The following is a 16,307-nucleotide window of genomic DNA, read 5'->3' as shown; positions in this document are numbered from 1 at the left end:
TAAGCTACATCCGGGTCTGAGGGAGATAAGGTGGGATGGGTTATCACCCTCTTGCCAGGGCAAAGCAACTCCCACTGTCTGGCCGAGGGACCCGCGTGAGTGTCAGAAAAATACAGAAAGAGTTGCCTCAAATATTGTCAAAGGTGCGTGCTTGCCAGCAGCACTCCTTGGTCAGAATGGATGGCGTGCAACTGGAAGAGATTTTGGATATCCAAATTGTGACAATGCAAAAAATCAGGTGACAGAAACCTGGGGTGGTGTGGAGTCTCATGGAGCTTAGCGTGGCTTTCCATGCACAATATGGCTCTGTGTGGGAACCCAACATTGGCAAGTGATAAGAAGTGGCCGCAGACTGGACACGTGTCAGAGAGGGTGTGTGGTGATCCGGCGCTCATTGATCAGATATGGGTTGTGCAAGAGGTTGTAGAGTCACAATCTGGATTTGAAATGAATAGACTGTTAGATAAAGGCAGATAGGGCAAAAAGTAAACTGCTTTACAACAAGTGGGCATACTGCCCTTCCCAAAATCAGATTACTAACTGACTAAAGGTGCATTCACGAGATTCATGAGATTCAGCGAGACTGGCACAAACCACCACTTTGCTCAGCGATTGGCTTAAGCAGTGCGAACTGCAAATCCACTTTGAGAGCATCCACATATATCTGTGTTTAGCTGGATTTTCCTCCTGTTTCACTTTTAAACTTGTGTTATAGCTCGGGGTGCTGAGAAACACTGATAATCAGCTTTTTCTTTTTTTTTTCTTTATTTAATGCATTTTCTCCCGATTTAGTGCACTCAATTTTGTCTTCCGCTGCTAAGAGATACCAGACTGCATCCAAGGAGAGCACGTCACTGTACACGCCTCCTCCGACATGTGTACAGCCCTCCTCTTCTCGCCCCTGCATTCTGCACAGATGTCTCTTCCGCCAATCAGGGTCCTTACACAGCGAATGAAGTCCCACCCACCCACACATAGCCCAGCCCCCACCCTGCAGATATGGTGGCCAATTAGTATCTGCTGCAGGCACTGCCAATTATGCCCAACAGATGGCGCCCAGCCGACCAGTGGCAACACCGGTGTGCTGGTGTGCTAGCGGAATATCCCGCTGCGCCACCTGGGCACTGAGAATCAGCTTTTTCAAGAGGGTCTGAAACACTTATCATGAAAAAAGCTTAACGTGGCTTATTGTACTTAAAGAACGACAGAGTAAAACTTAACTTCTTTTAGTTATTACTCGTCGTAAGTTCTGTCTATGATTAAAAAATTCGTTGTTTTAGTACAATTAATCACATTAAGCTTTGTTCATGTTAAGCGTTGTTCGTACTGCCTGAGTCACTTTTACCATGACATATCAAACAGTTCGTCTCATTGAAGGCACAAACTGGTCAAAGTTCATTCAGATAAACTTTGAGTGGCATGTCAAGTGGACAAATCACGAGCGCAACGCAACGCAGTAAAAAAATGCATGGGAAAGCGCAGCAGCAAGCTAAGAAGCGCCACCACACTCCATAGGAAACAATGGCACAGTCGGTACAAAAGCGGTTTTGACACTTCTCATGTAAATGCACCCAAAGGATTCTAATTATCAGCTTATCAAAGTCCCTTGTGGTTAGACTGAGGCCAAAATAAGGTTAAGACTACTCTAGTATTTCTCTGCTGAATTATGCCTTCTAATAAATGATAAAAAGTGTTATGATAAGTTTATGATGAATAGGCAATAGTGTATATATAACTTTTTTGGCTGATATAGGTCATCCATTTCTGGTTATTCACACCCGGGGTGAGGGATGGATTAGAAAAGAGGAAACATTTCATACACAACGTGTAATGAATTAAGTAAGCCAAAAAGTCAGAGTGGAGGAAGAACAGATACACACGGTGAGCGTCCTCTCTTCCTGTTTAATGACTTTGCACTGAAGAATACTGTAGATCACACCTAACAGCCTGAAGTCCTGCACTTCTATTTAAAATGGATTATACAACAGAGTAGAGAACACACACATAAAAACCTTGCACCGAAAGGGCAGTGGGTAAAAGATCCCAAGACCTTGAACTTTCCTAGAGACACCATTGGGATTACTGTCTGGAGGTTCCAAACTTATGGCACAACAGCAAACATGCCTGGCTGTGGGAGAAAGCCTATAATTTCACCCAGAAGCAATAACAATGCCATCAGGACAATTAAGAAAAACCCTCATGTTACTGCAAAAGACTGGGACAAATGTGTCAGTGGCAACCGTAAGATCGCTTAACAAGTAAGGATTTCATGGCCCGACTTGCACATCATAATTGACCAAGAAGAGCAGGAATGGTCGACTAAGATATGCCAGTAGGAATTTATATAGGTCAAAAGAATTATGGGACACTGTACATGCACATACATGACAAATAAAGGCACTCGGGTCATGAAGGTGGGTCAGTGACGTGGGAATGTGGTATCACAGGAATCATGGTATTACAGAAATACCAAGGCTTTTTGAGGAGGATCGTTTTGCCTTCTGTGGTAAAACTGAACCTCCAGCAAGACAATGATCCCAAGCACACTTCCAATTCAACCAAAGTGTGGTTAAATATTCAGTCCTGGAATATCCTGGAGTGGCCTTCTCAGGCTGCAGATTTAAATCCCTGAGGAAATCTTGCAATGAGCTGGATGCGTTTGCAGGAGAAAAATGGTCGAAGATTCCACAGGAGAGGAGTCAGAAATGTGTAGCACTTAGTGAAATCACTTATTAAAGGTTATCAAGGCAAAAAAGATGCTCCACCAAGTACTGAGGAAGGGGGATGAACATTTCTTTAAAATAAACAAAAGAAAGGTTTGAAATGTTTCTATTACAGGCTTGTCTTTATAAAACATAAACAAAAGCTTGTTCTAAATAAAACATGGCAAATTTGCATTGCTGTATCTGGTCCAAAAGCAAAGTGTACTACAACAGTAAATCTGAATATTTAACAAAAGATAATTAAGGCCGCTCAGGTGGCGCAGCGGTAAAAAGAAACGCGCTGCAACCAGGGCTGGATTCTAAGAGCGTGGTATCGAATCCAGCCTTGCTTTACCGGTTCGAAGCTGAGTGGCTATATGAGCAACGATTGGCCGGTTGCTCATGTGGGGGGTGGGACAAAGAACCGGATGTGGGTCTCTCTCTGTCAGAATGCGATTGCGTTCTCTGCCGGCTGATTGGAGGCGCTTACACAGAGATGGGAGAGGGTGCCCTTAGGGTGTGTCTCTCCGCATGCAACGCTGGGTGGCGCCAAACTCGTCAATGTGTGGGTGGCAAAGATGCATCTGGCTGCTGCTCGTGTTTCGGAGGGGATACGGGTTAGCTTCGATCACCTCCGTCAGGGCAGGGTTCAGCATAGACAGAGAGGAAGCACGATGCTAATTGAACAATTGGATGCGCTAGAAGGGGAGAAAAAGGGGTAAAAAAAAAAAAAAAAAAAAAAAAAAAAAAAAAAAAAAAAAAAAAAAAAAAAAAAAAATTTATTAAGTGCAGAGAGTAAAACACTAAACTTCTATTTTAAGCTTCTTGTTACAGTGGCAGATTGTTCTTAATGTAAATACATTTACATTTACGGCATTTAGCAGACGTTTTTATCCAAAGCGACTTACATTATATAGTCTGAGCAATTGAGGGTTGAAGAGGGCCCAACAGTGGCAACCTGGCAGTAGTGGGGCTTGAACCAGCAACCTTCTGCTTACTAGTCCGGTACCTTAACCGCTAGGCTACAATTGACCTACAGCCGGCCATAGATGTTATTAAAACGGCTGGCTAATCTACAGCGTTATATGTACTTATATACAGTGCTGTTTGTTGTTTATTAGGATTTTAATGTCATGTTTTACACTTTGGTTACATTCATGACAGGACAGGTAGTTACTCATTACACAAGATTCATCAGTTCACAAGGTTACATCAAACACAGTCATGAACAATTTAGTGTCTCCAATTTACCTCACTTGCATGTCATTGGACTGTGGGAGAAAACCGGAGCACCCGGAGGAAACCCACGTGGACACGGGGAGAACATGCAAACTCCACACAGAAAGGACCTGGACCGCCCCATCTGGGGATCAAACACAGGACCTTCTTGCTGTGAGGCGACAGTGCTACCCACTTAGTCACCATGCCGCCCATATACAGTGCTGTAAAAAATCATTCCCCTCCTTCCCAATTTATCCTATTTACTAATATTTAAATATTTATGTGAGATAAAGACAACATGACTAAACACAAAATCTCGTAATGTCACGGCCCCTGGTCAGGCACACGTGCCCCACCGGACAGGTACTCGCCACAGGTTGAAAACCCCTGCCATAGGCCACCTTCAGACGTCATGTGGCGTCCATGGCTTGACAGGTCAGAGCTGTTTTGACAATTTAAGCGGGGCCTGCTCAACGACTGATCGGCGTAAAAAAAAAAAAAAAAAAAAAAAAAGTCAAGCGATTTAGAAGCTTGTAAATCTGAATACAGAATAAAAGTAACTACATAGGAAAAGGTTTTAACAGGGTGTGTCTTTCCTTTTATTATAAAATCCATTCTTTTGTACAGGTTCACCCACACAACCACACCTTAGCGGCACTGTCAGACACAAAAAAAAGAAACTGTACGTGTACGCAACAAAGTAAGAAAAGTAGATTCATGGAAGTGTGACTGACTTTTAACTTTAATGCTACTTAGAAGGAGAAGCAAAAGAGGCTGCGTGAGATAATTGTACAATCATAATAATAGCTGCATTAAATCTTTATGCGTCTAAATCTGCGCAATTACTGAAGTGCCTAGATAAGGTGTCCTCTTTCTTCTAAAGGAGAGGCTGGCTTCCCTTGGGCATTTATTTCTACCGCCAAACAGGGTTATTGCTTTTCCTCGGGCAATGACTGCCCTAGTGTCCTAATACTACAACACACACACACACACACACACACACACACACGCACACACAATCTTCTGAAAAATTGACTTTCAGTTTTTGTTTGAAAGTATTCACTTACGATAACAAGTAGTCTTTCTGAATCCACTTCTCATTTCTCTGTATGTTTTGTTTACTAAGCAGGAAAAAGAACTTTCAAAATAAAAGAGAATCTGAGCAGGATCTATAGTTGGCTACCAGCTTGTTCCTCTCAAAATCTCAGAGCGCAGGTTCAGAAAAGAAGCAATTATAGGAACTCAAATTCTAATACAAGGCAACCTACAGTTAAATAAACCCTACGCTGAACATGCCTCACTGGTGGGATGGAAAAAAAGGAAGCAAAAAAGCAGACCGGAGAGCGGCAGGATGGGAGAGCACTTGATTTAATTTGACTAACTGAAATTTGATTTAATTTATGGGCGCTCACATGATGAGCACTAATTGCCAGAAGAATGAAACCGACAAAAAGACATTGATTGGGGAAGAGAAAAACAGGACTGAGAAAAGGACAGACGAGGTACGAGGAACAGAGAGTGAAATAGACAAAGAGAAGTTAGATTAGACTGGAAGAGAAAGGCAGAAGACAGATTTAACCTTTTGGATTGACTGTTAATCAGTCCGACCCCTGTGTGGTGCAAAATAGAATGCCTTTATTTGTCATATACACTGATCAGCCATAACATTAAAACCACCTCCTTGTTACTACACTCACTGTCCATTTTATCAGCTCCACTTATCACATAGAAGCACTTTGTAGTTCTACAATTACTGACTGTAGTCCATCTGTTTCTCTACATACTTTTTTAGCCTGCTTTTGCCCTGTTCCTCAGTGGTCAGGACCCCCACAGGACCACCACAGAGTGGGTATTATTTAGGTGGTGCATCATTCTCAGTGACAATGACATGGTGGTTGTGTGTTAGTGTATGTTGTGCTGGTAGGAAACCCACACAGACATAGGGAGAACATGCAAACTCCACACAGAAAAGACCTGGACCGCCCTACCTGGGGATTCTTCTTGCTGTGAGGCGACAGCACACATTAATATTATAATATTTTGTAGTGTAATATATGATGTTATTTGTTAAAAAGCATTGCTTCTTTCAGCTTCTGAGCATTTCTGTTTAACAGGTTTGTTCTAGAAACACAGGCCTGATTCTATACCAGTATGACAGGATGTTGATAATGAGATTCCAGCATGGTAATTTACAGGAAGTATGTCTACTTTAATGTGCTATCAGATGTATAAAACTAGCTACATATTTCAAACATACAAGAGAAAATAAAGGAAGACCTTTTACCACTGCTGTCATAAACTACTAAAGACAAAAGCAAATGTCTTATTAAGTCAGTAAAATGAATAAAACTGGTCTAGATTACAGCAATATGTCTGTACCAAAGTGCACTTTACCAGCATAGAGTTGAAAAGACTAAAAACTGACCATGATTGAGGAACCCGACCAGTAGAGGAAAAATCCTTCTGGGTCCACTTTCAGGTTGACCAGGGTATACTGGCCACCGTTGGCATCCTAAACACAAACACACAAAAAAAAACAGGTTGCTTTAAAACAAAGGCATGAAATGTGTGTAAGCAAACATTACAATATAGAAAGAAAACTGGTCTTGCTAGAAATGATCTAGACAAAAAAAACACTAATTCCAGTAAAATAAAGCACTAATGTAAAATCAGTAAAGAAACGATGCTCACTGAGAATGTCTTTATTGATCAGTCAGGCTGATGCATGGCTGGCTTCTAATATAGGAAAGCACTTTACATCAAAATATATTTACTATATATTTATTTATATATTTATTTAATATAAATACTATTCCAAGATAGTAAAAAAAACAAGTTGATGTAAAACTCACAAACATAACATAAAAGCACCTCTGATATATTGGAAAATTTACTAAAGAAGTAAAATAAAAATAAAAACATTAAGATTTTATTTAAGAAGGAGGTTTATGAATGTTAGCTTTTGTTGCAGCCACTGACTTCTGTAATTTAGTAATTCAGAGTAACAGTTGGTGTCAGAGTAACCATTCTAGCAAATGCCATTCTAGTTTGTTGATGGCCTGACCTACGCAGTTTGGCTGTAGTTTTATATTTAGATTTTTTTACTACTTTATTATAAACTGAAAAGAACTATAAAATTTGCTACATGGCTAAAAGCATTTGGACATCTGACCATGAGCTTGTTGGTCATACCATTTCAAAAGCAAACGGCATTAAAATACTTTTCAGCTATAACATCAGCCACTTTTCTGAGGAGGCTTCTAACAAGACTTTTATGTCTGTGGGAATTTATGCTTTGTATGGCTGGGCACTAATGTTGGTCAAAAAAGCCTCGATTGATGTTCCAGTTCATTCCAAAGCTGTTCAGTGGGTCTGAGGTCAGGGCTCTGGAGTTTCTTTATACCAAGCTTTTCATGTCTTTATAGACCTTGCTTTGTGAACAGGGACACAGTTATGCTGGAACAGGAAAGCCCCTTCCTTTATATAATAATTTCCTTTATATACAGTGTATCACAAAAGTGAGTACACCCCTCACATTTCTGCAGATATTTAAGTATATCTTTTCATGGGACAACACTGACAAAATGACACTTTGACACAATGAAAAGTAGTCTGTGTGCAGCTTATATAACAGTGTAAATTTATTCTTCCCTCAAAATAACTCAATATACAGCCATTAATGTCTAAACCACCGGCAACAAAAGTGAGTACACCCCTAAGAGACTACACCCCTAAATGTCCAAATTGAGCACTGCTTGTCATTTTCCCTCCAAAATGTCATGTGATTTGTTAGTTTTACTAGGTCTCAGGTGTGCATAGGGAGCAGGTGTGTTCAATTTAGTAGTACAGCTCTCACACTCTCTCATACTGGTCACTGAAAGTTCCAACATGGCACCTCATGGCAAAGAACTCTCTGAGGATCTTAAAAGACGAATTGTTGCGCTACATGAAGATGGCCAAGGCTACAAGAAGATTGCCAACACCCTGAAACTGAGCTGCAGCACAGTGGCCAAGATCATCCAGCGTTTTAAAAGAGCAGGGTCCACTCAGAACAGACCTCGCGTTGGTCGTCCAAAGAAGCTGAGTGCACGTGCTCAGCGTCACCTCCAACTGCTGTCTTTGAAAGATAGGCGCAGGAGTGCTGTCAGCATTGCTGCAGAGATTGAAAAGGTGGGGGGTCAGCCTGTCAGTGCTCAGACCATACGCCGCACACTACATCAAATTGGTCTGCATGGCTGTCACCCCAGAAGGAAGCCTCTTCTGAGGTCTCTACACAAGAAAGCCAGCAAACAGTTTGCTGAAGACATGTCAACAAAGGACATGGATTACTGGAACCATGTCCTATGGTCTGATGAGACCAAGATTAATTTGTTTGGTTCAGATGGTCTCAAGCATGTGTGGCGGCAATCAGGTGAGGAGTACAAAGATAAGTGTGTCATGCCTACAGTCAAGCATGGTGGTGGGAATGCCATGGTCTGGGGCTGCATGAGTGCAGCAGGTGTTGGGGAGTTACATTTCATTGAGGGACACATGAACTCCAATATGTACTGTGAAATACTGAAGCAGAGCATGATCCCCTCCCTCCGGAAACTGGGTCGCAGGGCAGTGTTCCAGCATGATAATGACCCCAAACACACCTCTAAGACGACCACTGCTTTGTTGAAGAGGCTGAGGGTAAAGGTGATGGACTGGCCAAGCATGTCTCCAGACCTAAACCCAATAGAACATCTTTGGGGCATCCTCAAGCGGAAGGTGGAGGAGCACAAAGTCTCGAATATCCGCCAGCTCCGTGATGTCGTCATGGAGGAGTGGAAAAGCATTCCAGTGGCAACCTGTGAAGCTCTGGTAAACTCCATGCCCAGGAGAGTTAAGGCAGTTCTGGGAAATAATGGTGGCCACACAAAATATTGACACTTCAGGAACTTTCACTAAGGGGTGTACTCACTTTTGTTGCCGGTGGTTTAGACATTAATGGCTGTATATTGAGTTATTTTGAGGGAAGAATAAATTTACACTGTTATATAAGCTGCACACAGACTACTTTTCATTGTGTCAAAGTGTCATTTTGTCAGTGTTGTCCCATGAAAAGATATACTTAAATATCTGCAGAAATGTGAGGGGTGTACTCACTTTTGTGATACACTGTAACTCATATAATTTATTACACTTGTTAGCAATTGTTGTGGCTGAAACACATGAATTCAAAATGTATAAAGGGTGTCCCAATACTTTTGTCCATACAGTGTATGATTAAAGCGTTTGGTGTGGTCTGGAATCATTTCCCTATTTCTGTGCTGCTGTCGGATTAGATTCCTGGTTTGTTTTGAATGCTTTGTTCACTTCGCTTTTATCATATTAATAAAAAGATGGGTTATTAATTCTTGTAAAGTAACTATGATCAAAGGCACCCAGGTGGCACAGCGGGATATTCCGCTAGCACACCAGCACCGAGTTTCTTGGCACATGGCGGGCATAATTGGCAGTGCCTGCAGCAGATACTAATTGGCCACCGTATCTTCAGGGTGAGGGCCGGACTATGTGTGGGTGGGTGGGTGGGTCTTCATACGCTGTTTGGCGAAAGAGACGCCTGTTTAGAATGCAGGGGCGAGAAGAGGAGGGCTGTACACGTGTTGGAAGAGGCGTGTACAGTGACGTGCTCTCCTTCGATGCAATCTGGTATCTCTCAGCAGCGGAAGACAAAATTGAGTGCACTAAATCAGGAGGAAAATGGGAGAAAATGCATAAAAAAAAAAAAAGGAACTACGATCAGTTGATTGACTCATTTTTACACATTTTTAGCTGTTAGCAAACTCAGTCAGATGACAAGATGATGTGTTGTATGGGATTTCATTTCATTTTCATGTTTTACCACCACCTTATATTGGTCACGGTCACAGTGGGTCCGGTTTTCCCAGAATCAGTGAGCTCAATGCAGTATCACACCACAAATGGGATGCCAGTCCATCCTCCCACCACTCCCTCCCAAAGATAGCCAATCATGTTTGTATATAGACTAATAGCGGCATTGGAAATTTGAACCCTGGATCCCTTGTTTGAGAGGACACTGGAGGCCACTTATTCCTCTGTGGTAATCCATGTGCTGGCCATGTGATTGCTAAATTGTTTAACTGAGAACCAGAGATCCTACAATGCTTTTAACCCAATGACAGGCTGACAAATACGCTTCCTGTGGAGCTTCTGCCACTAACCCAATGTCTTCCATTATTAAGCTCTTGTACTCTTGCAGTCTCCTGTGGGCCACGGACGGTTGAGGACTCGCCCCTGCACCGGAAGCAGTGCTTCCCCTCTGAGCCCAGTGCTAGTGGGTTAACGCTTATGAGCAGATGAGAACTAACAAGAGGAAGCAGATACGCCTGGGATTGGTGGATGGCTTTCAGATGAGAGACAAATGGAGGCCCCTTAGGGACATTTGGATTTAGAAATGAGTCTAATGGATAGAAGGTAAAGCACCAGCACCAAAGCCACAAGAGCCACAGAGTAACTCCATGCCTTCAGTTCATCTTAATGTGCACTGGTGGAGAAAGAGCCGGATAAGGAGAGATATCAAATGTTACGATGAGAAATGATAGACTGGAAATGTTTTCCATTCAACCTGATTTCTCAACTTAACAATTTAAGGTGGAAATCAAAGTGCCCTGCTTTTACAAAGCGTCATCATGTTCTGGAACAAGAGGGTACAGTTTAATTTTGGTAAGTGGCACATAATCAACATTGAAAAGACAGTAAAGGTTAAAATGACCATTCCTTGCCAACAGTGGGTCAAAAATGTCAAATTTACCAATAAATAACCAAAACTAAACATTATATGACCTGAGTCTGTTGATCATATGCATTAATATAGAGTCCCTCTTGAGGCTACGACAGCCTCCACTCTCCTGGGAAGACTTTCCACGAGATTACGCTGTGTATCTGTGGAAAATGGTGCCCATTCGGATCTTTGGGTAAGTCAGTCAGTGTTTGATGTGGCCTGGCTTTGGCAGAGATGTACCAATTTGTCCCACAGATGTTAAGCAGGGTTGAGACTGGAGTTCCACAACACCAAACCTTGTCTGTATGAATCTGTCTTTGTGCACATACACCGATCAGCCATAATATTAAAACCACCTCCTTGTTTCTACACTCACTGTCCATGTAATCAGCTCCACTTACCATATAGGAGCACTTTGTAGTTCTACAATTACTGACTGTAGTCCAACTGTTTCTCTGCATGCTTTGTTACCCTTACATGTTGTTCTTCAATGGTCAGGACCCCCACAGGACCACCACAGAGCAGGTATTATTTAGGTGGTGGATGATTCTCAGCACTGCAGTGACACTGACATGGTGGTGGTGTGTTAGTGTGTGTTGTGCTGGTATGAGTGGATCAGACACAGCAGCGCTGCTGGAGTTTTTAAATACCGTGTCCACTCTATTAGACACTCCTACCTAGTTGGTCCACCTTGTAGATGTAAAGTCAGAGACGATTGCTCATCTATTGCTGCTGTTTGAGTTGGTCATCTTCTAGACCTTCATCAGTGGTCACATGAAGCCACCTACAGGGAACTGTTGGCTGGAAATATTTTGGTTGGTGGACTGTTCTCAGTCCAGCAGTAACAGTGAGGTGTTTAAAAAGTCCATCAGCGCTGCTGTGTCTTATCCACTCATACCAGCACAACACACACTAACACACCACCACCATGTCATTGTCACTGCAGTGCTAAGGATGGACCACCACCCAAGTAATACCTGCTCTGTGGTGGTCCTGGGAGAGTCCTGACCATTGAAGAACAGCATGAAAAGGGGGCTAACAAAGCATGCAGAGAAACAGATCAGTAATTGTAGAACTACAAAGTGCTTCTATATGGTAAGTGGAGCTGATAAAGTGGACAGTGAGTGTAGAAACAAGGAGGTGGTTTTAATGTTATGGCTGAAATTCATGGGAAATGTGCTTAATTTCACAGGCCTTGTATTTCATTAAATAACACTCATAAACTGAATGACAGAATAAATGGAAGCTATAATACACAGCACAGCGTGCCTTAATTGTTTAATGTAAAGTGATGGTCTCAAAACCAAAAATACTCATCTGTGTCTTGACCCCCTCCCCTCTGTGTCCAAAGAATTGGTTGGGAGATTTCCAAACTCGGTTACTCCAAGTCGTGTTTGTAACTGCGTTTTACAACATCTTGGACATTTTGACCAACCGATTGCTAACTGAATTTCCGTAGGATTGCTAGGACCACCTTATAGTTCAAATTAACCAATAAACGTGAGGCACTTTAATGCTACATGAATTAAAAATGTTAAATCGATAAACACAAACCTTACATTTTGAATTTCACAGCAAATTGCATATCACACGGGAACCGGCTCATATTACGGTCTGTGATGTGATTTTCACGGCCATGAATTAGGTAGAACCTTAGTTAATTTATTATATAAAATATAAATAAATGTAAATATATGCTGCTTGTTTGCATTTGCATAAATCAAATATATTAGTGTTGTATTGTGAGGCCTGAATGACCTGTGTTCAGAGCAGCGTTTGCTAAACAAAGCCTCTCAGTGCTGAACGCCTTCAGGTGGGTGCATTACAATATGAAAGAGTGAAGAGTGAAGAGGAGCTTAAAGAGGAGATTGGGGGAGGATCTGGTGTAAGGAAGCAAATGACAAAAATGAGAGGCTTGAAAGGAGGAGGAAGGTGATACAGTTACTTCCCAGCAAACAGAAACATTTTCTGATTGTTCAGTGTGATTAACATGTTGTCTGAAAGCTGAGACGCTACACAACCTTACCCAGATCATCTCAGTGCTATCTAACAATGGCATGCTCACACAATGTTCTGAGTTAGACCTTACAGAAATGCACACCTAACTTAGTTCTAATGTTTTCTGTGCCCTAGTGTGTGCCAGCAGGTGTGCTGCCCTTAACCTTTCCTCAATCTATCGCTCTCATTAGAAACCGAATGTACACTGCAGTGTAATCGATCTTCACCAGACCCTCCACACCCCCTATAAGCACTGGCCTTCCGTTAATAAGTCTTAACAATCTTTGCCCTTATCTAGAACTCACACACACACACTCAGAAACGTCACTGCTGTCAGGATAGCAGTAACCACGCAGAAGCCCTCTGAGGAGTTGACAACCTCTGCACACATGCGCCATCGTTTATTGATTAGCTCCAGAAGTGAGAGCTAAGAATACGCGCAACGCAAGTCAGAACAAGCAGAAATTCAGCAATGATGTGCATCCACACACACACGCTTTCCATCCATCAAGCTCATGCTCGCTCATGTGCCAAAACACAGTTCAGGCTCCAGGTTCCAGGAATACTCTCTGACACCAGAGATTTATTTGAGAACCCAAGACCGTGTGTGTATAAGAACTGCAAGTATTAAAAGGCTCTGCGGGTTCCGTAAGTACACTCACTATTAAATTAGTCCTTTAAGTAATCTGTAAAATAAAATAAAAAACTTCAGCATGAGGCCTGGATAAGCCTAGAGCTAAACAATGCTGCAGTAGGGGTGTTTTTGCTCATATCTGAAGACACAATCTGACACACACACACACACACACACACACACAGTAATGCAGAAACTATGTCAAATATTTCAGTGGGTGAGTTTGTCGGCCTCCGGGCTCTGTTCATATTTGGCGTGTATTATTAACATTTTGTAAAAACTACAGATGGACCAAGCTTGCTTTGTTAAAGCCAAAACAGGCTGCAGATGTGATTCATTTTTATTTATTTACTTCTTTTGTTATTGGAGGAGGTTGCAAAACTTGGTCTGAGCTGGTTTATTTCCAACCAATTCGTAATAAGCAGCAGTGTCACTGTATTAAAGTTAAACGCTGCATGTCTTAAATCGCTTATTAATAAGGTCATTTCCTGTGAAATATGCAATTTCCTGTAAAAATTTAAACTTTAAGGTTTGTGTTTAGCGATTTAACATTTTTCATTCATGTAGCATTTAAATGCCCCATGTTTACTGGTTAATTTTAACTGTGAGGCTGTCATAGCAATCCTACTGCAATTCAGTTAGCAATAAGTTAGTCAAAATGTCCAAGATGTAGAAATGTAACCCAGCAAAAAGCAATACTCCGATAACTGTTTTGTAAAACTCCCAACCAACTGTGTAGACAGACAGGGAGGGTGTCAAAATACAGATGAGGGATGTTCTGGGTTTACATTCAGTCATTAAGGTAGCCTGTGCTGTGTACTGTAGCTTTGATTTTTGTCTGTCATTTAATTTATAAGTTTTTTAATGACTGCCAAGAAATGTGGCACTTTTCTTTTAAAATCTGTGGAACCTATAATAATTGTCCCGTAAATTTAGTAGGGCCCTAATTATAGAATATATTCAATCATTATTTATTTTTGCTTGAAAGGGTAATATGTAGGCATGTAACGATGCAGCACAAGACAGTTAAAAATCGGTGCACATGTGCCACGCTTCGAATCAGTTATTCATTTAAGATGAATCGATTTTCACTTTAATCAGCAGAGGGCACTGGCGCTATTCACCTCGCTTGGTTGACAGCACTTCACAAAGTTGCCAGGTGGGGGATTTTCCAGCCAAATGTATTTATGTGAGGATACTTTCTTTAGATAGATAGATAGATAGATAGATAGATAGATAGATAGATAGATAGATAGATAGATAGATAGATAGATAGATAGATAGATAGATAGATAGATGGTTAGATGGATAGATGGATAGATGGACAGACGGACAGACGGACAGACAGACAGACAGACAGACAGACAGACAGACAGACAGACAGATAGATAGATAGATAGATAGATAGATAGACAGACAGACAGACAGACAGACAGACAGATAGATAGATGGACAGATAGATAGATAGATGGAAAGGCAGATAGATGGACAGATAGATAGACAGATAGATGGACAGATAGATAGATAGATAGATAGATAGATAGATAGATAGAGATAGATAGATAGATAGATAGATAGATAGATAGATAGATAGATAGATAGATAGATAGATAGATAGATAGATAGATAGATAGATAGATAGAGATAGATAGATAGATAGATAGATAGATAGATAGATAGATAGATAGATAGATAGATAGATAGATAGATAGATAGATAGATAGATAGATACTTTATTTATCCCAAAGGAAATTATTGAAATTATTGAATAAAAATATTTATTTGTAGTATTCATTTATTTATATAATGTTGGATTTGTTTTTTAAATTTCATTTCAGTTTTTTTACACAATAAGCATTATTTGGCATAGTTTGTACCTACCTCAGAAATAAAAGGGCATTCATTATTTAGATAAATAAAAGATAAGCACAAATACAGTATTTTATTTTATTTTTTTAAAGAAAAATAATAAAAGGAAATTTCGTCATAATTCGTCTTCAATTTCATTTTGTTTCAAAAAAAAATTGGGAAAAAATCATATCGTGAACCCAGTACTGTGAATCATATTGCATCATGGGTAGAGTGTATCGTTACATCTGTAGTAATATGTCATACTGATAAGCACATGCACAGGGAACAAATCAAAGTTTCATTGTCTGAAGCTGGACGACCGGAGAAAGTAAACAGAATTGTGAGATGAATAAACCACAGTTAGGTTTCACATAGCAGAATCTTGTTTAAACCTGCTTAACGAAACACTGATGAAAAAGGTCCACAACTGGCAATGCAGATTACACTCATCAAGCACATGAAGTACTAACCACTGACGCTTTGAACACACACCCCACAAAGAAAGCAGCACATCCATGGTGGTTAATGGATTGGCACGCTTCGTTGCCAGTGGAAAAAGTAATCGCAAACAACGGCAAAAGCCTTTCATTTTCGGCATAAACAAAGCATAACAATGTGGAAGAGCAACCACAAACAGCACTGATTTTACAAGCTTTGATTAAATAAAAGCTAACTGTGTGTTCAACCACACAGCAAACAATACACAGCATTGATAAATAATGTGTAATGGTCAAGATGTTTTGGAAAAACCATAAAGTCACAAGTCAGAATAGGCATGACGGCATTTAATAATAATAGTAAGATGATGATTAAGAAGAATGTGCACCTACAGTGTATCACAAAAGTGAGTACACCCCTCACATTTCTGCAGATATTTAAGTATATCTTTTCATGGGACAACACTGACAAAATGACACTTTGACACAATGAAAAGTAGTCTGTGTGCAGCTTATATAACAGTGTAAATTTATTCTTCCCTCAAAATAACTCAATATACAGCCATTAATGTCTAAACCACCGGCAACAAAAGTGAGTACACCCCTAAGAGACTACACCCCTAAATGTCCAAATTGAGCACTGCTTGTCATTTTCCCTCCAAAATGTCATGTGACTCGTTAGTGTTACTAGGTCT

At 40.9% G+C, this 16,307-nt stretch overlaps 1 protein-coding gene across 1 annotated transcript in view; it reads right to left on the bottom strand.

Annotated features, from left to right (window-relative positions):
- Positions 1 to 16,307, bottom strand: part of plcb3 (phospholipase C, beta 3 (phosphatidylinositol-specific)) — a 107,294-nt gene that overhangs the window by 66,975 nt on the left and 24,012 nt on the right. The window contains exon 2 of the mRNA XM_062993283.1: positions 6,349 to 6,435. Within this exon, the coding sequence (XP_062849353.1) occupies positions 6,349 to 6,435 (87 nt within the window). The remainder of the gene's footprint in view (positions 1 to 6,348; positions 6,436 to 16,307) is intronic.

Source organism: Trichomycterus rosablanca, chromosome 4, assembly GCF_030014385.1.
Source record: "Trichomycterus rosablanca isolate fTriRos1 chromosome 4, fTriRos1.hap1, whole genome shotgun sequence".
Classification (NCBI taxonomy): domain Eukaryota; kingdom Metazoa; phylum Chordata; class Actinopteri; order Siluriformes; family Trichomycteridae; genus Trichomycterus; species Trichomycterus rosablanca.
Note: the sequence above shows the minus strand (reverse complement) of the source record. Positions and strands in the feature narration are given on the sequence as shown.